Source organism: Hordeum vulgare, chromosome 3H (genome assembly GCF_904849725.1).
Source record: "Hordeum vulgare subsp. vulgare chromosome 3H, MorexV3_pseudomolecules_assembly, whole genome shotgun sequence".
Classification (NCBI taxonomy): domain Eukaryota; kingdom Viridiplantae; phylum Streptophyta; class Magnoliopsida; order Poales; family Poaceae; genus Hordeum; species Hordeum vulgare.
Window position 1 is genome coordinate 191,935,038 of NC_058520.1, and position 16,242 is coordinate 191,951,279.

Consider the following 16,242-nt stretch of genomic DNA (forward strand, 5'->3'; position numbering starts at 1 on the left):
AATCCTAACTTTTCCTACAGAAAAATCAATTATAAACGTCTATATAAACATTTAACTTGTTTTTGCAAGATTTACACGTTATGTGCTATAGCCTTCTTTATATCAATGAGATTTTGTAGGATGCTATATGATGTAACTTATCAATTGCATGACCTGCGTGTCATGGTACAACAAAAGCCATATTTTTCTTTAGCACGACAACTCCACACAATTCATTTTTCTCCCTCAGAATTTGCCTTGCTTCCATAAGGAATTTGCCGCGGCAACTATAATTTCCTTGAAAAAACGTTTGTTTGTCATGCCTTTCCAGACTATGCCTTTCCAGAAAAGGTCAACACAATAACATTCTCCTCAAAGAAGTGTACTCTCAGAGTATAGAGCAGTCTGCTAGAATGCACTTAGATGTCGAGTCAAAATCATTACAATCTTGAGCGGCGTATACATTTTGTTGGATTGAAAGTACCATGCTGACGAGCAGTAAAATGCATAAGCTGCCCATCTATTGATGCAAGCTTGAAGTCCCAGCCTTCCACGTTCTTTGGGACACATACATCATAGAGCATCTTCCCCAACACGCCATCAGGGTTCTTCGTGCTTTCAACACTCGGCATGTTGAACAACTCGGGTTTTAGCACTTCATTGCTGCTTTCGTGGTACTCCATGGAACTCGGTAAGAAGAAATGATCGGCTGGATCAGCTGAAACCCTCCCTAGCCTATCACTGGAGCTCTCAGCAGTCTTATGTACATTGCGAGACGAATAAGGTGTGTCACTGTACGTACTCGTGCCGACACTGTAGTCATTGAGTCGTTTTCTGCTTGTGTAAAGCGCTGAAGCCTTCATGAGCAGCTTAGTCACTGCAGCTCGGTATTCCTCGGAGTGATGCTTGTAATGTCCTACATAACAAATGGAGAAGAGATAATGGTAGACAGATAAAACAGGGTGTGAGGGTGTTATATTCTTTCATACAGGCAGAGTCAAGATAAAAGTGGTAATCCTCTCGACTGTCTCATGGACAAACAAGGGTGCTTTAGGCAGACAAAACATGATGTGATGGTGCTATGTTCTTTTGCCAAAAAAGGGTGTTATATTCTTTCATAGGGCAAACTAAAGATAAATGGATAATTCACCGATCGTACTAATGGGGAGTATCACATACTAGTATCATGCATAATGTTGGTTGGCTCAAAACATGGTTGTGTGTGTGGCTCCTGCAGCTGGTACATTTTTTTAAAAAGGAGGAAAACCCCCGGCCACTGCATCAGCATGATGCATGCAGCCATATTATTAAGCAAATAAACGAACAATCTCCGAGTGCGAGTACAAGCAAAGTCCGAGCTAAAATGAAAAAAAAATGAAAAAAAGTGTAAAGCGCCACAACCGGCAACAATAGGTTAAGATGACTAAACATCTAATCTATTGTTGGAACTCCATCCAAACCGGTTGCAGAAATCCTGAGCTACCATCTCCCATCGGATAGGCCCAGTAACCAAAAGCTCATTGGCTTCCACATGACCGGTTTGGACCCCAGACCCGGTACATGGCTTGGTCGGGGCATCCGACTTTAGATGTTAGGCTTTGGTGCGATTTTTGTTTGATAGTCGGCTCGAACATTCAGCACCCCTTCATCAATGGATAGGAGTAGCGACAGATATTGCCAAGATGGAGGCTTCAGACATATTGATGTATTACTTTATAAGGTCTTTATAAATATTTAATGAAGTGATTGCATGCATCTTCCAGATGCAGAGGCCGGGGGGTCATCCTCCTTTTCTAAAAAAAATTATAGATGCATTGAAAACGAGAATTGTATGTTAGGGAAAGCATCTTTCAGCAGATATGCTGGCTCCTGCATATAAATGATTTATAGTTTCTCATTTTTTTGTACTTTCAAATGAGTGATGTGGATGGAGCGCAATCTCCTCAATCAGGTCGTGTTTGATCGAGCTTATAACCTTGCAGATTTAATTAATATGTGTGACACCGTTGTAACACATGGGCAATTACCTTGTTAAGATAATAAGAGTGGTAATCATCCATGTAAAGATTTACTCCCTCCGTTACTAAATATAAGTCTTTTTAGAGGTTCCACTAGGAGACTACATACAGATGTATAGACATACTTTAAATGTAGATTCACTCATTTTGCTCCGTATGTAGTCCCCTAGTGAAATCTCTGAAAAGACTTATATTTAGGAACGGAGGGAGTATCATATACTTATGACCAGTGTAACGAACCATGCTCCTCCAGGCTTTAGCAAGATATACCGGCTAAATACCCGTGCATTGCTACAGGATGAAACTAGTGGCGGATCTAGGATTTGACAATGTGGGGGCAACCATGGACAACATTCCAATGGCTAGAGATTCTTTTACTACAATACACCAAAACTAGTATGATGGACAAACATTGCACTAGTAAAAAACAAAATGTTTGTGGGTGCCATGGCCCCCATGACCCCACCCCTAGATCCACCAATGGATGAAACGATATCTAAAGAGTGGTGGCATGTGACAGATTATCCTCGGACGCAGTGGCGTCGACTATGATGTGATTGACTGCACGCCTAATTAACAGCATGCAATCGTGGGCGAGGCAGCTCTAGCCTACCCCAACTTGTTTGGAACTAATGGCTTTGTTGTTGTAATGGTTGCGTGTTGATTCGGCAGTTAGTTTCCAAATTGAACAGACCTAATTAACTACATGGCTAATTAATTTAATTGATATGTTGTATACTACTATAGCAGCGGATCTACGGTTTTTGATTGATTTGTTGTATACGGCAGCAGATCTACTATTTTTTCTTGATGCGTTATATATATGATAGCAGGTCTGCTGAGACCACATGTGTGATCGTAACTGAACTAAGGAAAGGAACTAAAGGTGTAGATAAAAAAAATCATTACTGACCAAAAACTCGGCGGTCAAAAACCAGAAAGGGAGGGCCAAAAATAATAGATCGGAGGGGAAGCTTCACCAAATACGCGACCAAGTCCCTTCAATAGTAGAGATGATTGTTGATGACAAGTGACAATAGTTGGCCATTAACAAGTTATTGCAAGGAGTGTTATTTTGCAGATGCAAGGTTGCTTCTATCATCCTTCTCGCGTTTCATGTGTACCATACAGTCAAATAAGACCTTCTTTCTTAGATCATGGATTTACTACCTTTACCGATAAGTCATACAAAAATTAGGAAAAAAGGGTAAGAATGATACTACAATAGTAGCATACCATATGAATCATATTAGTTCTCACTAAGCCTCGCATTTGTTATTCAGCTCAAAATTCTCCATCAAAGTCATAGGTACATGTTTAAGAAAAATAAATCTTACTAGGCCTAGCACTAGCATTCAGCTCAAAATTCTCAATGCAAGTCAAATTCTTACCAAGCTTAGCTCCATCAAAGTGTGCACGAAACATGCACAGAACCTTATCTTCGCGCTAGGAATGAGGCTCTTGCACAGTGACAACCTGATGGGTCCAAAATGAAATTCTCGAGGCGTTTATACTGATTAGTTGCATATGACATTTCCCCTTTCAGTATAGGTCAGTCCAAGATCATCTAAATCTGTCTAACTTCAAGTTCTATATAGGCCTTATGCCCTTATCCAGCATAGCCAAACACGAAACAGAAGTCCAAACATGGTCCAACGCAACGACGTTCATGCTATTTGCCTGGTCCAACAATGCTTGGTCAATCAGGCAGTTACAGTTTATGTAATGTCCATGGATGTGGCTCACTGATTGATCATGGTTTGCGCAAAAATGAATTTTAATGGGCAAATGAACTCCACGTGATAGGACAATAGGAAGAGCACATAATTAAGGCTTCCTTAGAATCTTAAATTCATATTCAGAATGACAGCACTCTTGTTCTGCTTGTTGAAACCTGGAATCGCAGTGCGGCTAACTGGCAAGCCATTAGTACAAGAGAGTACATTTATGGCTGGGAAGGGTGACCCCAGTATGAGTTGGGATATTCTTCATGAACTTAGATTTATGTTTAACTTCAATTATCATATAAGTAAATTCGTGGAGAAAGTTGCAGAAGAAGTGAACAATTGAACACTGCGACTTTGGCAGGCTCATGTATTGAAAAACTGATCAGTTGTGGATCTGGATTGGAACCACCAGTAGTAGTGTTGCACTGTGATGAGTGGTAACTGGTGAATTGTCCAATTTCAGCGTGTAGTCATTATGCATTTCCCCATATAGTTGTCCATGCCTATTTTAACTAGCACGAATCGGCATTTTTTGTCAGTGCTAAGTAATGGATAGCACATTTAGTCTTTGTATTAACAGCTTCCACACGACTTGGAAGATTGTAGCAGTAACAAAGAGCGTACCTACATGCGGAGAACTGTGCCATTTAACTAAATTCATATCACCACCCAGCTCCAGAAGACGCCGTCCAAAATTTTGAACCATTGAACATGGAGCAAGTTCATCATCCTCTGAACAGAATATGAGTATTGGGCCAACATGCTGCACATATAATGGATGAAGGTCACATATATCTGCAAAATGTCTAGCTGCAATCACGTTATAAGACATACCACTGATGAGTATAGTGTCTCCCAATATTCTTTGCGTTGTGCTTCAAACTTGCCAATGAAAAGAGTGTCTAAACCCGAGGCAATGCCTCTAGTCATCCATGATAAGACACGTGGAGGTTCAGGCATCTTCAGGACACTTGGGTGAAGGAGAAAGCGGGTGCCTAAATCACTCACAAAATCTACAGGGCTCGAATCATATATTTGTCCACATAAGCAGTCCCGTACAAGTTGATAGTCATCCTGTATCAAGAAAGAAACATTAAGTGGTCAGCAACATGAATAAATACTCCCTCCGTTCTTAAATATAAGTCTTTTTAGAGGTTCCACTAAGAAACTACATACGGATGTATATAGACATACTTTAGAGTGTACATCCACTCATTTTGTTCCGTATGTAGTCCACTAATGAAATCTCTTAAAAGACTTATATTTAGGAACGGAGGGAGTATAAACTAAAATAACGCTCATGTTAGACTGCAACTTGTTTTCTTGAATAAAACTTTCATGACAACCATGTGCAAACAGAAGGGGTGAACAGCAAAATTGACCGTCATACCAAACTCAGCTGTCCTTTGCACCTTCTCTCGATCAGCTGCCAGTGAAGAGTGAACAAAGATAGATTTAGCCTACAGATCCTAGACTAGGCATCAAGAGATAACGGTTTTCTTTAAAGGCTTACAGAGGCTTTTATCTTCTTACCTGAAGAACCTTGTATGTGCAACCTTTTGGTCCTCCCGAAAAGGATGCAAACACAACAGGTACTGATCTAATCTTCAGTTCCTGGATTTTGAAGATCAATTCATCAATGGTCGATAATTACAACAAGTAATCAGATGTACAAAAACAATTAATAATCCACACAGTAATGGGCCCAAGCCAGGTGGAGGTAGCAATAGCGTGGGATGCACAGTTGCGCAGACCTTAACTAGCTCCGTGAGCACTCGGTCAGCAAGCACAGCAGCCTTCTCCGGCATAAACCTGGGCAAACATGCAAATGGGATCAAAAAAGGATTACATTGTATAGACTGTCAAATCACACTACAAACAATTGAGAGTTGCAACCATCCAACAGAATCCATATATTCTCGCAGGTCGCAGCTTTTCCACGCACATCCAACCTACCTATGTCAAGCTCTGGATTTCCTGATCAATTTGGAAGTTCGAAAAAAACGCATACCAAGTCTAGCATCAGTCGCGTGCCCCCAAATATCCCAACCTAGCAAGAAGCGGATATACTCTAGTAAAGTTTTCATCTCCTATCCAATCAGATAGAACACCCCTGGAACCTAAAATTTTCACTTCCTGAACATGGGAGTGGAAAGAGGCGGCTCAGCGGCGCACGTACAGGGTGATGAAGTCGGAGTGGCAGACGAGGCACGCCCACCCAAGGGCCGCGTACAGGTCCACGTACGCCCGCACGTGCCGCTCCTTACTCGACAACCACGCGAACATCACCACCACGCCGCCGCCGGCCTCCGCACCCGCGGCGCCGCCGCTCGGCCGCCGGCCGCCCCAATAGTGCCGCCCCCACATGCCTACCGCCTCGGACAGGACGTCCCTGCCTGAAGTTTCTAGAAGCCTCAGTGCTCCTCCTCCTCCTCCTCTTCTTGAATTTGGGGCTAGAAGAAACCGCAAGGACGGGCACCGAGGCATGTGCCAACTGTGGGGTGTATCTTTTCGGGGACATGTGGCGATTAAAAAGGAAAAAGATTACAGATCCGGTTGATCCATCCGCCGCCGCTCGTCCGTTAGACGTTGCCTCGATTACGAAATATTTCCCGAAACTGGCTCTTTGTTTCAGAAATTGAAGCGTTGTTTCAGGAACGGGGGCTGAAGCTGGAGCACTCCAGATTCCTCGCCATGGCTCCTCTGCTACCGGGGACGAGCCTGTCGGAGTCCGGCGAACCGCCGCCGCCGTCGGTCCTCGCTAGCTCGCCGGATCCCCACCTCGCCGACGAGATCCAGCCCTTCGTCGGATCCCCACCTCGCCGGATCCCCACCTCGCGCGGCGAACGAGGAGGTGTGCGGCGCGGATGCCGGCGAGCTCCCGCCGTCGGGGAGCTTCTCTGCCTCGCTGGAGATGCGTCCCTGCTCGCGCGCCCGACTCTCCGTTGAGCATGGATCCCAGCTGCAACGTGACTTTCGTTGCAAAAATTCCTGAAACTCGACCGTTGTTGAAAAAATTCTTCCGTAAAAATACCTATGTTACAGAAAGACGAAGAAAAAAAATTCTGCAACAAGCAAATTGTTTCTGAAACTCAACCATTGTTTCACGAATTAACGGATCCAAAGTTTATTTCTTGCAACAAAGCGAAAGTTTCCGCAACTCGAGCGTCGTTTCAGGAAATAACTACTGACCATGCGGCGGGGATGCGGGACATTAGATCGGCATCCGACGGCTAGCTAGGTGACGGATAATTTTAAAAATCATCCGACGGACGCATAGCGTTTCCCATTAAAAAGGCGGTGTGGCTTGGAGTTTTTTTTAAAACTCCGTGTGGCTTTGAGTTGCGAAGCTCGAAAGGAATTATGACTTAGCTACGAAAACGGGATGCACGTCCTAACTTTTGCATTTTACTTTCTGTTTTGGTGTGATAAAGATAACAAAAAGCATAGTTAGTTAAGTAAACTAGGGAGCAAAGATGCAAACTAGTGACAAACAAAGGTAATTTTTTTTTAAGACAAACTAAATATACCAACAAATAAAAAGAGGAACAAGGTAATGAAAATTTGTGTGGATTTACTTGGTAATTGGTGATGGTATTTCCCGGCAACGGCGTCAGAAATCCTTCGTGATACTTGTGATCTGCGTTGGATTTTTCGTTAAAAGGAACGGGTTATCGCAGCACAATGTGGATAAATATTTTCCTCAATTATGAAACCAAGGTTTATCGAGCAAATAGGAATATTAACCACAACCGTCTTCAGTGATTGCACACAAAATAACAAGCAATTTGTAGCCAACGTAGGCAAGAGGGTTGTCAATCCTCTTGCCTTGTTATTTGCAAGCAAGTGAGGTGTGTAGATAGTTGTAGATAATTGTAAATTGCAAAATAAAAAAACAAATAAATGGCAGCAGGGTATTGACAGTTTTATCATTTTTTTTCTGAATAGATCTGGGGGCCATAACTTTCCCTAGTGTCATCTCTCATGAAAAATAGCCTACGATGGGTAAATACATTACTGTTGGGCAATTGATAAAAAAGCGGATAGTTATGCGATTTTCACGGCAATGATCATGTGTATATCGACATCACGTCCATAAACAAATAGTCTGACTCTTGCCTGCACCTATTATTATTACTTCACTCATCGACCGATATCCGACATGCATCTAGAGTATTAAGTAAAACAGAGTAATGCTTGGAGAAAGATGACATGATGTAGACAAAGTAAACTCAAGCAATATGAATAAACCCCATTGTTTTATCCTTAGTAGCAGCAACACAAAGAGGCATCTTGTCCCCTTGTGTCACTAGGATATAAAAATTTGCCAGGTTGAACCTACTACAACGGACATCTCTCACCGAAGAAATATCAATCTAGTTGGCCAAACTATTTCAATAGATCGAAGGGAATTACGAAGCTATCATAATCATGCCAATAAGAATCATATAAGATTTCAGAGAAGACTCAAATACTTATCATGAATAATCTGAACATAAAACCCCACAATTTGTCAGATTCGAACAAACGCACCGTACAAAAGAGATACATCATATGAATCAAAGCAAAGATGTGATGATCATTGTATTGAAGATCAAGAGAGAGAGAGAGAGAGAGAGATTTTCATCTAGGTACTTTCATAGACCCGTAGGTCTATGGCGAACTACTCACACATCATCGTGAGGGGCATCAAGGTTGATGTAGAGGCCCTCCGTGATTGATCCCCCCTCCGGTAGGGTGCTGGAACGGAGCTACACATGGCATCCCTTCGGAACATAGACGTGCGACAGCGTAAAAAGTGTTTCAGGACTCCTTCTGATGTTTTTATGGTAGATGAGAATTTATAGGCCAGAGAATGGAGTTGGGAGGGCCACGACAGAGGCACAAGCCATCAGGGCGTGCAACTTTGGCAAACCCTAGAAATCAATAGGAATAGGTTCCTTAGATCTAGCCACGCTAATCTGTTCTCCTTGATGCACCACTTGGTGTGGTGGCATAATTAGGGGACTAGAGTATGCTCACAAAGTTTAAGATCAAATGGATATACTTGACAATGTAAAGTTGCACAAATTTGGATCTTGACAGAGGGGGTTTTGGGACATTCTGGTGAACCAAAAATATTGGCATTGAGATGAAACTTGGCAATATCATCACATATGGCATATGTGACAATATTTCTTATAGAAATATGTCAAATACTTGAAATATCCAGAAAGGGTTTTGTCCAATATTTTAAACATGACCATGTGTTGAAACTCTTATATATGGAAAATATATGTCCACTGCATTTCCCTAAATTTTCTCAAATATTTTGGAAACATGAAAATGATTTTCCCTTATGAAAGACCATTTCTAGCCTCAGAAAAAGGAATTTAAATAAAATACGAAGGTAACTTTTGAAAATATATTTTTTTGGTTTTGGGGAGGCTTATAGATAATAGGTTCCAAATAAAATCTTTGGGGCAAAACATTCAACCTATTTTGAGGACTTGTAGTACAAACCTCAATTCGTGTTTTTTGAAAACCTAAATCAAGTAAATGTTTTTTCCCAAAATAATATTTATGAAAATAATTTTATATCCTATACACATTTCATGATCATTGGACAAGGATTTAGATCAAGGAGACGAGTTTTAAGAGGAGGTGGATTTTTGCGAGTTGAACACAAACAAACAAATAGCAATCAACTCAAGCATACACATGCACACACAAAAAAATTGGTCCAAAATTTTAAACTCATAATCATATCAAAGTGGTACAAACATAGGGTGTGACATCCCCTCGTCTGATTTTTATTTTTGTATTTTTTCATATATTCAAAAACTGATAGAAAATATTTTTATTGAATTTTTGGAGTCGGTTTACTTACGGTATCACATACCTACCCCTTTTCAGGGTTCTGGAGCGTTTCGAGGTCTCTCTTATGTGTTCGCCGGTGTTATCACTTGAATAATATTAGTCTCAACATTAATGGACGTTGTTGAGATATAATGTTTCATTCTTTGCCCATTAACCACTCTCGGATTTGTGACTTCGGTGTTGTTGATTTTGATAGTATCGAAGCGATAAACCTCTTCGACGACATAAGGTCCTTCCCATTGGAGATAAGTTTACCCACAAAGAATCTGAAACAAGAATTGTACAAAATAGCTAGGTATCCTAAATTGAACTCCCATTTTTGGATTCTCTTGGCATGCCATATTTTAACTTTTTCTTTAAACAACTTGGCATTTTCACACGCTTGGGGTCCTCCATTCATCTAAGGAACTTATATCAAATAACCTATTTTCACCAACAAGTTTGAAATCATAGTTAAGTTCTTTAATTGCCCAATAAGCTTTATGTTCTAACTCAAGAGGTAAATGACATGCTTTTTCATAGACCATTTTATACAGAGACATTCCTATAGGATTTTTACAAGCAGATCTATAAGCTCATAAAGCATCATCAAGTTTCTTTCTAGATCTATTAGCAGTCTTTTGTAAGATCAATTTTATTTCTTGATTGCTCAACTTAACTTGACCGCTAGACTGAGGGTGATAAGGCGATGCAATTCTATGGTTAACAACATATTTAGCCATAACTTTACGGACAACACCATGAATAACATGCGAACCACCATCAACTGTTAAGTATATAGGGACTTGTAAGTGCATGTAGTGACCCTTAGTGATTTTGGTGTATTGAAGACTTATAAGTTAAGAGACTGATGTGTTTGTGAGTGTATGCGAGCTCTATAAGTTACTGAGGAGTTTGAGTTATTCGAAGAATATCGACCCCTAAAAATGAATGTCTTCGGCTGAAGACTTTGGTAATTCCTCAAAGACTTTGAAAGGGAGGAAATTGGTGTGTCCGTGAAGAAATTGATGCGAGGACTTTGAAACGTGAAGACTTTTGTTTTCGTAGTTTCATTTCCTTTCTTTTGAGTCATAGGACCACCGTACTATTAAAGGGGTTGAGGTAAAACTAAGGAAAAGTTTCCAATTGATGCTCATCTCAAAGCCTACACATACCCAATCCTTCAAGTGAAGCCTTTGGAAATCTTTTACAGTTTAGTAAAATTCCTTAGTGACAGAGACGAAGTTCTTCTGGTCTGTGAGGAGTTTTCTCTAACTGAGGAGTTAGGTTTTCTCTAGTGCGAATTACCTACAAGTGAGGAACATGAGAGACATAAGGACTTTCCCAGTTGAAAGATTCCGACCGTTGTTGTGCCGCGCACCAGCTGTCCCCAACCTTATCCACATAACAGTCATATCATTGGGGTTGATGACCCACAAGTATAGGGGATCAATCGTAGTCCTTTCGATAAGTAAGAGTGTCGAACCCAACGAGGAGCAGATGGATCTGACAAGTGGTTTTCAGCAAGGTAAAATCTGTAGGCACTGAAATTGTCGGTAACAAGTGATTGTGTGGTGAGATGATTCGTAGCAAGCAACAAGTAACAAAAGTAGCAACGGTGCAGCAAAGTGGCCCAATCCCTTTTGTAGCAAGGGACAAGCCTGGACAAAGTCTTATAGGAGGAAAAACGCTCCCGAGGACACACGGGAATTTCTGTCATGCTAGTTTTCATCATGTTCATATGATTCGCGTTTCGTTACTTTGATAGTTTGATATGTGGGTGGACCGACGCTTGGGTACTGCCCTTACTTGGACAAGCATCCCATTTATGATTAACCCCTCTCGCAAGCATCCGCAACTACGAAAGAAGAATTAAGACAAAGTCTAACCATATCATTAAACTAGTGGATCCAAATCAGCCCCTTACGAAGTAACACATAAACTAGGGTTTAAGCTTCTGTCACTCTAGCAACCCATCATCTACTTACTACTTCCCAATGCCTTCCTCTAGGCCCAAATAATGGTGAAGTGTTATGTAGTCGACGTTCACATAACACCACTAGAGGGAAAACAACATACAACACATCAAATTACCGAACGAATACCAAATTCACATGACTACTATTAGCATGACTTATCCCATGTCCTCAGGAACAAAAGTAACTACTCACAAAGCATAATCATATTCATGACCAGAGAGGTAATGAGTAGCATCAAGGATCTGAACATAAACTCTTCCACCAAGTAATCCAACTAGCATCAACTACAAAGAGTAATTAACACTACTAGCAACCTTATAAGTACCAATCGGAGTCGCGAGACGGAGATTGGTTACAAGTGATGAACTAGGATTTGGAGATGAGATGGTGCTGATGAAGATGTTGATGGTGATGAGTCCCCTCCGATGAGAGGAGTGTTGGTGATGACGATGGCGACGATTTCCCCATCCGGGAGGGAAGTTTCCCCGGAAGGATCGTCCTGCCGGAGCTCTAGATTGGTTCTGCTCAAGTTCCGCCTCGTGGCGGCGGCGAATCCACGAAAAAGCTCCTCCCTTCTGATATTTTTCTGGACGAAACCCTTCATATAGCAAAAGAGGGGGGAAAGTGGGCCAACATGGTGCCCACAAGCCCCCATGGCGCGGCCTGGGGGTGGCCGTGCCGTGCAGGCTTGTGGCCACCCCCTGGCCCTCCTCCGGTACTTCTTCGGCCCAGTATTTTTTATATATTGGGAAAAAATCTCCGTTGATTTTGACGGTGTTTGGAGTTGCGCAGAATAGGTATCTCAATCTTTGCTCCACTTTCAGGCCAGAATTCTAGTTGCCAGTATTCTCCCTCTTTATGTAAACCTTGCAAAATAAGAGAGAAAAGGCATAAGAATAGTACCGTGAAGTGAAATAACAGCCAAAGAAGCGATAAATATCAACATGAAAACATGATGCAAAATGGACGTATCAACTCCCCCAAGCTTAGACCTCGCTTGTCCTCAAGCGAAAGCTGAGCTCAATAAAATATGTCCACATGTTTAGGGAGAGAGGTGTCGACAAAACAAGATACGAACATGCATGCATCATGATCAAGATTAGAACAACAATATCAGCATATAATCTCTCATGCTAAAGTGATAATTCCTTCACAAAGTAAAGCATGGATCAAGAACCTTACCGAGAAGTAACAACCGATAGCCTTTAGTCATTGAAGCAATTGCAATTTATCACAACATCAGAAAGAGTCAAGTAAGAGCTTGTAAAGCAAATCCACATACTCAATCATTCTTTCGTTCTCTACAATTGCTACAACTCACGTGGTACTCATGAGATCAAAGTTTCAGCTGAACACAGAGAAAGATAGGGGCTTATTTTTGCCTCCCAACTGCTTACCTCAAGGGTAATGTCAACAATAATAATTCATGAATACTTAGCTCCAAATTGACATATGAATATAGATCTTTCCCAAGCATGTGACGGTAGCCAAGATAAAGGCGAGATAAGGAATTGGTGAATATCACCATGACTCTTTCAGGGACAAAAAGTAAAGATACAAGATAGGCCCTTCGCAGAGGGAAGCAGAGGTTGTCGTGCGCTTTTGAGGTTTGGATGCGTGTCCCCTTAGTGCGGAGGAACGTCACTTTATATTGCCCCCTATGATAAAGAACTTTATTACGCAGTCTGTCGCTTTTATGTCTTCCTCATCACAGGTTCGTATAAAGCTTATTTTCCACACACTAGTAGTTCATACATATTAGAGAGCAACTTTTATTGCTTGCACCGATCACAACTTACTTGAGGGATCTTATTCAATCTATAGGTAGGTATGGTGGACACTCATGGCAAAACTGGTTTGAAGGTTTATGGATGCACAAGTAGTATCTCTACTTGGTGCGGGAGTTTTGGCTATTGTGAGGTGGAAGCAATCATCACATGCTAAGGGATCTCTAATCATATAATATTGTTCGGAGCCAAGCAAACACAATTCATGACGTTGTCTTCCTTGTACAACATCTACTTCTAGGCATGTAATAGTTTAGTGAGTGTTTACAATCATAGATGGTGTCAGAGATGATATATTTATATGTGAACCTCTCCTTCTTTATCACTTCCTATTAATTGCAACAATGACCAAGGTCTACGTTTGCCTACCCTCAACAAGTTTCAATCCTCATTCTTTTTATATGTGAAGCCATCACTTCTCATAAGATCATTACATGATCTTTCATGCTTTTGTTCTATTCTCACTCTTTTGATCATGGCAAGAGGCAAAGCCCTTCAACTAAGACACTCTTTATTATATGGCTCACGAGCAAGAATACATCGGGGGTGACACAAGGCTAAACTCAAAACTAAAACACTAAGACTTTTACTCTACTAGAAAAAAGAGAAAACTGAAAACGAAAACTGAAACAAAGGTAAAGGCAAGAGATGTGATGGTGATACGATACCGGGCAACTCCCCCAAGCTTGGCACAAGCCAAGGGGATTGCCCTTACCAATGCTCAGTTGTCTTCCTTTGGTGGTGATGGTGGAGGAGTTGCAACATGGGTTTGATCCTCCGTCTTCCAAGGCATAGGTGCTCCATCATGGAAGGATGAACGAGTCGCAGGAATCCTCAAATCTGCAGCCAATCGTATTGATTTAAATCTATACTCATACTCACAGTTTTGGTTCTGCAGGTCATAGATCTGGCCCTGGAGTTGATCAACCCTGTCATAGAGCCTGGAGAGGTGCTTCCCAATGTCATTGGCATCCATCTTGTGCTTGTTGGTGAACTCCGTGATCATCATGTGGTTGGCGTTGAGTCCACGCTCCACCATCCCTTGGCACTTGAAGACTTGTTGCTCCATTGCTTCGAGCCTCGTCTCCACGCTTCCTGTCTTCTTAGGCCCCTCAACATCACGGATGTGCAACATCCCCTCACGCATCTCAATAGATTGAGGGTGTTGCTGCACTTCCGTGAGGTAGGGATTGATGACCTTCTCGAAGATCTTGTCCTTAGGAGATTTTGGGGAAGTCATGGCGATCTAGATCTGCAACAGAAACAGGCTCGAAACAAAAAACATAGGAAATCTGCGTGATACGGGGTCAGACCAAACGAAAGTATATATAATGATTTTTTCCAGACCAGAAGGAGTCCCCAACACGAAAACGGAGTCCGGGAAGCGCACGAGGTGGCCACAAGCCCTCACGGCACGACCAGGGGGTGGGCCCGCACCGTGCAGGCTTGTCGCCTCCTCGCACACTTTCCGGACTACTTCCAATTTTTGTAATTTTTTTCAAATATTCCAAAACGGAGAAAATTTCCTATTGGAAAAGTTTTGGACTCTGTATTCTTACCGAAACACATACCTCTTCGTTTTCGGAGTCTGAAACAGGCTGATAAGTATCCCTTAGGTATTCTTCCGGAGTTATGGTATTGATAATATTGCTTTCAACATTTATGGGAGTACCTGAGATATAATGCTTGATTCTCTGCCCATTTACCACTCTCGGACAATTACCTTCCGTGTTGTTGATCTTGATAGCATCGGAACGATATACTTCCTCAACAACATAGGGACCTTCTTATTTAGAGAGAAGCTTGCCTGCAAAGAATTTTAAACGAGAGTTATATAGCAAGACATAATCACCTACATTGAACTCACGCTTTTGTATCCTCTTATCATGCCACCTCTTAACCTTCTCTTTGAAGAGCTTGGCATTCTCATATGCTTGAGTTCTCCACTCATCAAGCGAGCTAATGTCAAATAACCTCTTCTCACCGGCAAGTTTGAAATCAAAGTTGAGCTCTTTGATTGCCCAATAAGCTTTATGATCTAGGTCAAGAGGTAAGTGACATGCTTTCCCATACACCATTTTGTATGGAGACATGCACATGGGATTCTTATAGGCAGTTCTATAAGCCCACAATGCATCATCGAGCTTCTTAGACCAATTCTTTCTAGACCTGTTGACAGTCTTTTATAGAATTAGTTTAATCTCTCTATTACTTAGCTCTACTTGACCACTAGACTGAGGGTGGTAGGGAGACGCAATTCTATGGTTGACATCGTACTTAGCAAGCGTTTTACGGAAAGCACCATGAATGAAGTGTGAACCACCGTCGGTCAAGATACCTAGGGACTCCAAATCTAGGGAAGATAACTTCTTTCAACATCTTGATAGAGGTGTTGTGATCAGCACTACTAGTGGGGATAGCTTCTATCCACTTAGTGACGTAATCAACAACAACTAAGATATGCGTATACCCGTTGGATTTTGGAAAAGGTCCCATATAATCAAAGCCCCAGACATCAAATGGTTCAATGACAAGTGAATAGTTCATAGGCATTTCCCGACGTTTGCTAATGTTACCTATTCTTTGACATTCGTCACAAGACAAGACAAACTTACGGGCATCCTTGAAGAGAGTGGGCCAATAGAAACCTGATTGCAATACCTTGTGTGCAGTTCTATCTCCCACATGGTGTCCTCCGTAGGCCTCGGAGTGACACTTCTGTAGGATCTGTCCATGTTCATGTTCAGGTACACAACGTCTAATAACACCATCTAATCCTTCCTTATGAAGGTGAGGATCATCCCAAAAGTAGTGTCTCAAGTCAAAGAAGAACTTCTTCTTTTGCTGGTACGTGAAACTAGGTGGTATGTATTTGGCAACGATATAGTTTGCATAATCAGCATACCACGATGCA

At 41.7% G+C, this 16,242-nt stretch overlaps 1 protein-coding gene across 3 annotated transcripts; it reads right to left on the reverse strand.

Moving 5' to 3' along the window:
* Nucleotides 1-246: 246 nt before the first annotated feature.
* Nucleotides 247-6,244, reverse strand: LOC123443481. Of its 3 annotated transcripts, XR_006630679.1 has the most exons (8): nucleotides 5,904-6,244; nucleotides 5,479-5,536; nucleotides 5,258-5,338; nucleotides 5,115-5,150; nucleotides 4,559-4,798; nucleotides 4,353-4,487; nucleotides 782-895; nucleotides 621-714 (listed from the first exon to the last, which is right to left on the reverse strand). XR_006630679.1 is itself a non-coding variant. In XM_045119862.1 (7 exons), the coding sequence occupies exons 1-7, from the start codon at nucleotides 6,209-6,211 to the stop codon at nucleotides 854-856; spliced, it is 900 nt and encodes a 299-aa protein (XP_044975797.1). In that variant the 5' UTR covers nucleotides 6,212-6,244; the 3' UTR covers nucleotides 247-853. The 3 variants fall into 3 exon arrangements, 2 of the variants coding, with proteins under 2 accessions (XP_044975797.1, XP_044975796.1); XM_045119862.1 differs by having other exon boundaries at nucleotides 247-895; XM_045119861.1 differs by having other exon boundaries at nucleotides 247-895; nucleotides 4,349-4,487; nucleotides 5,904-6,230.
* Nucleotides 6,245-16,242: the final 9,998 nt, after the last annotated feature.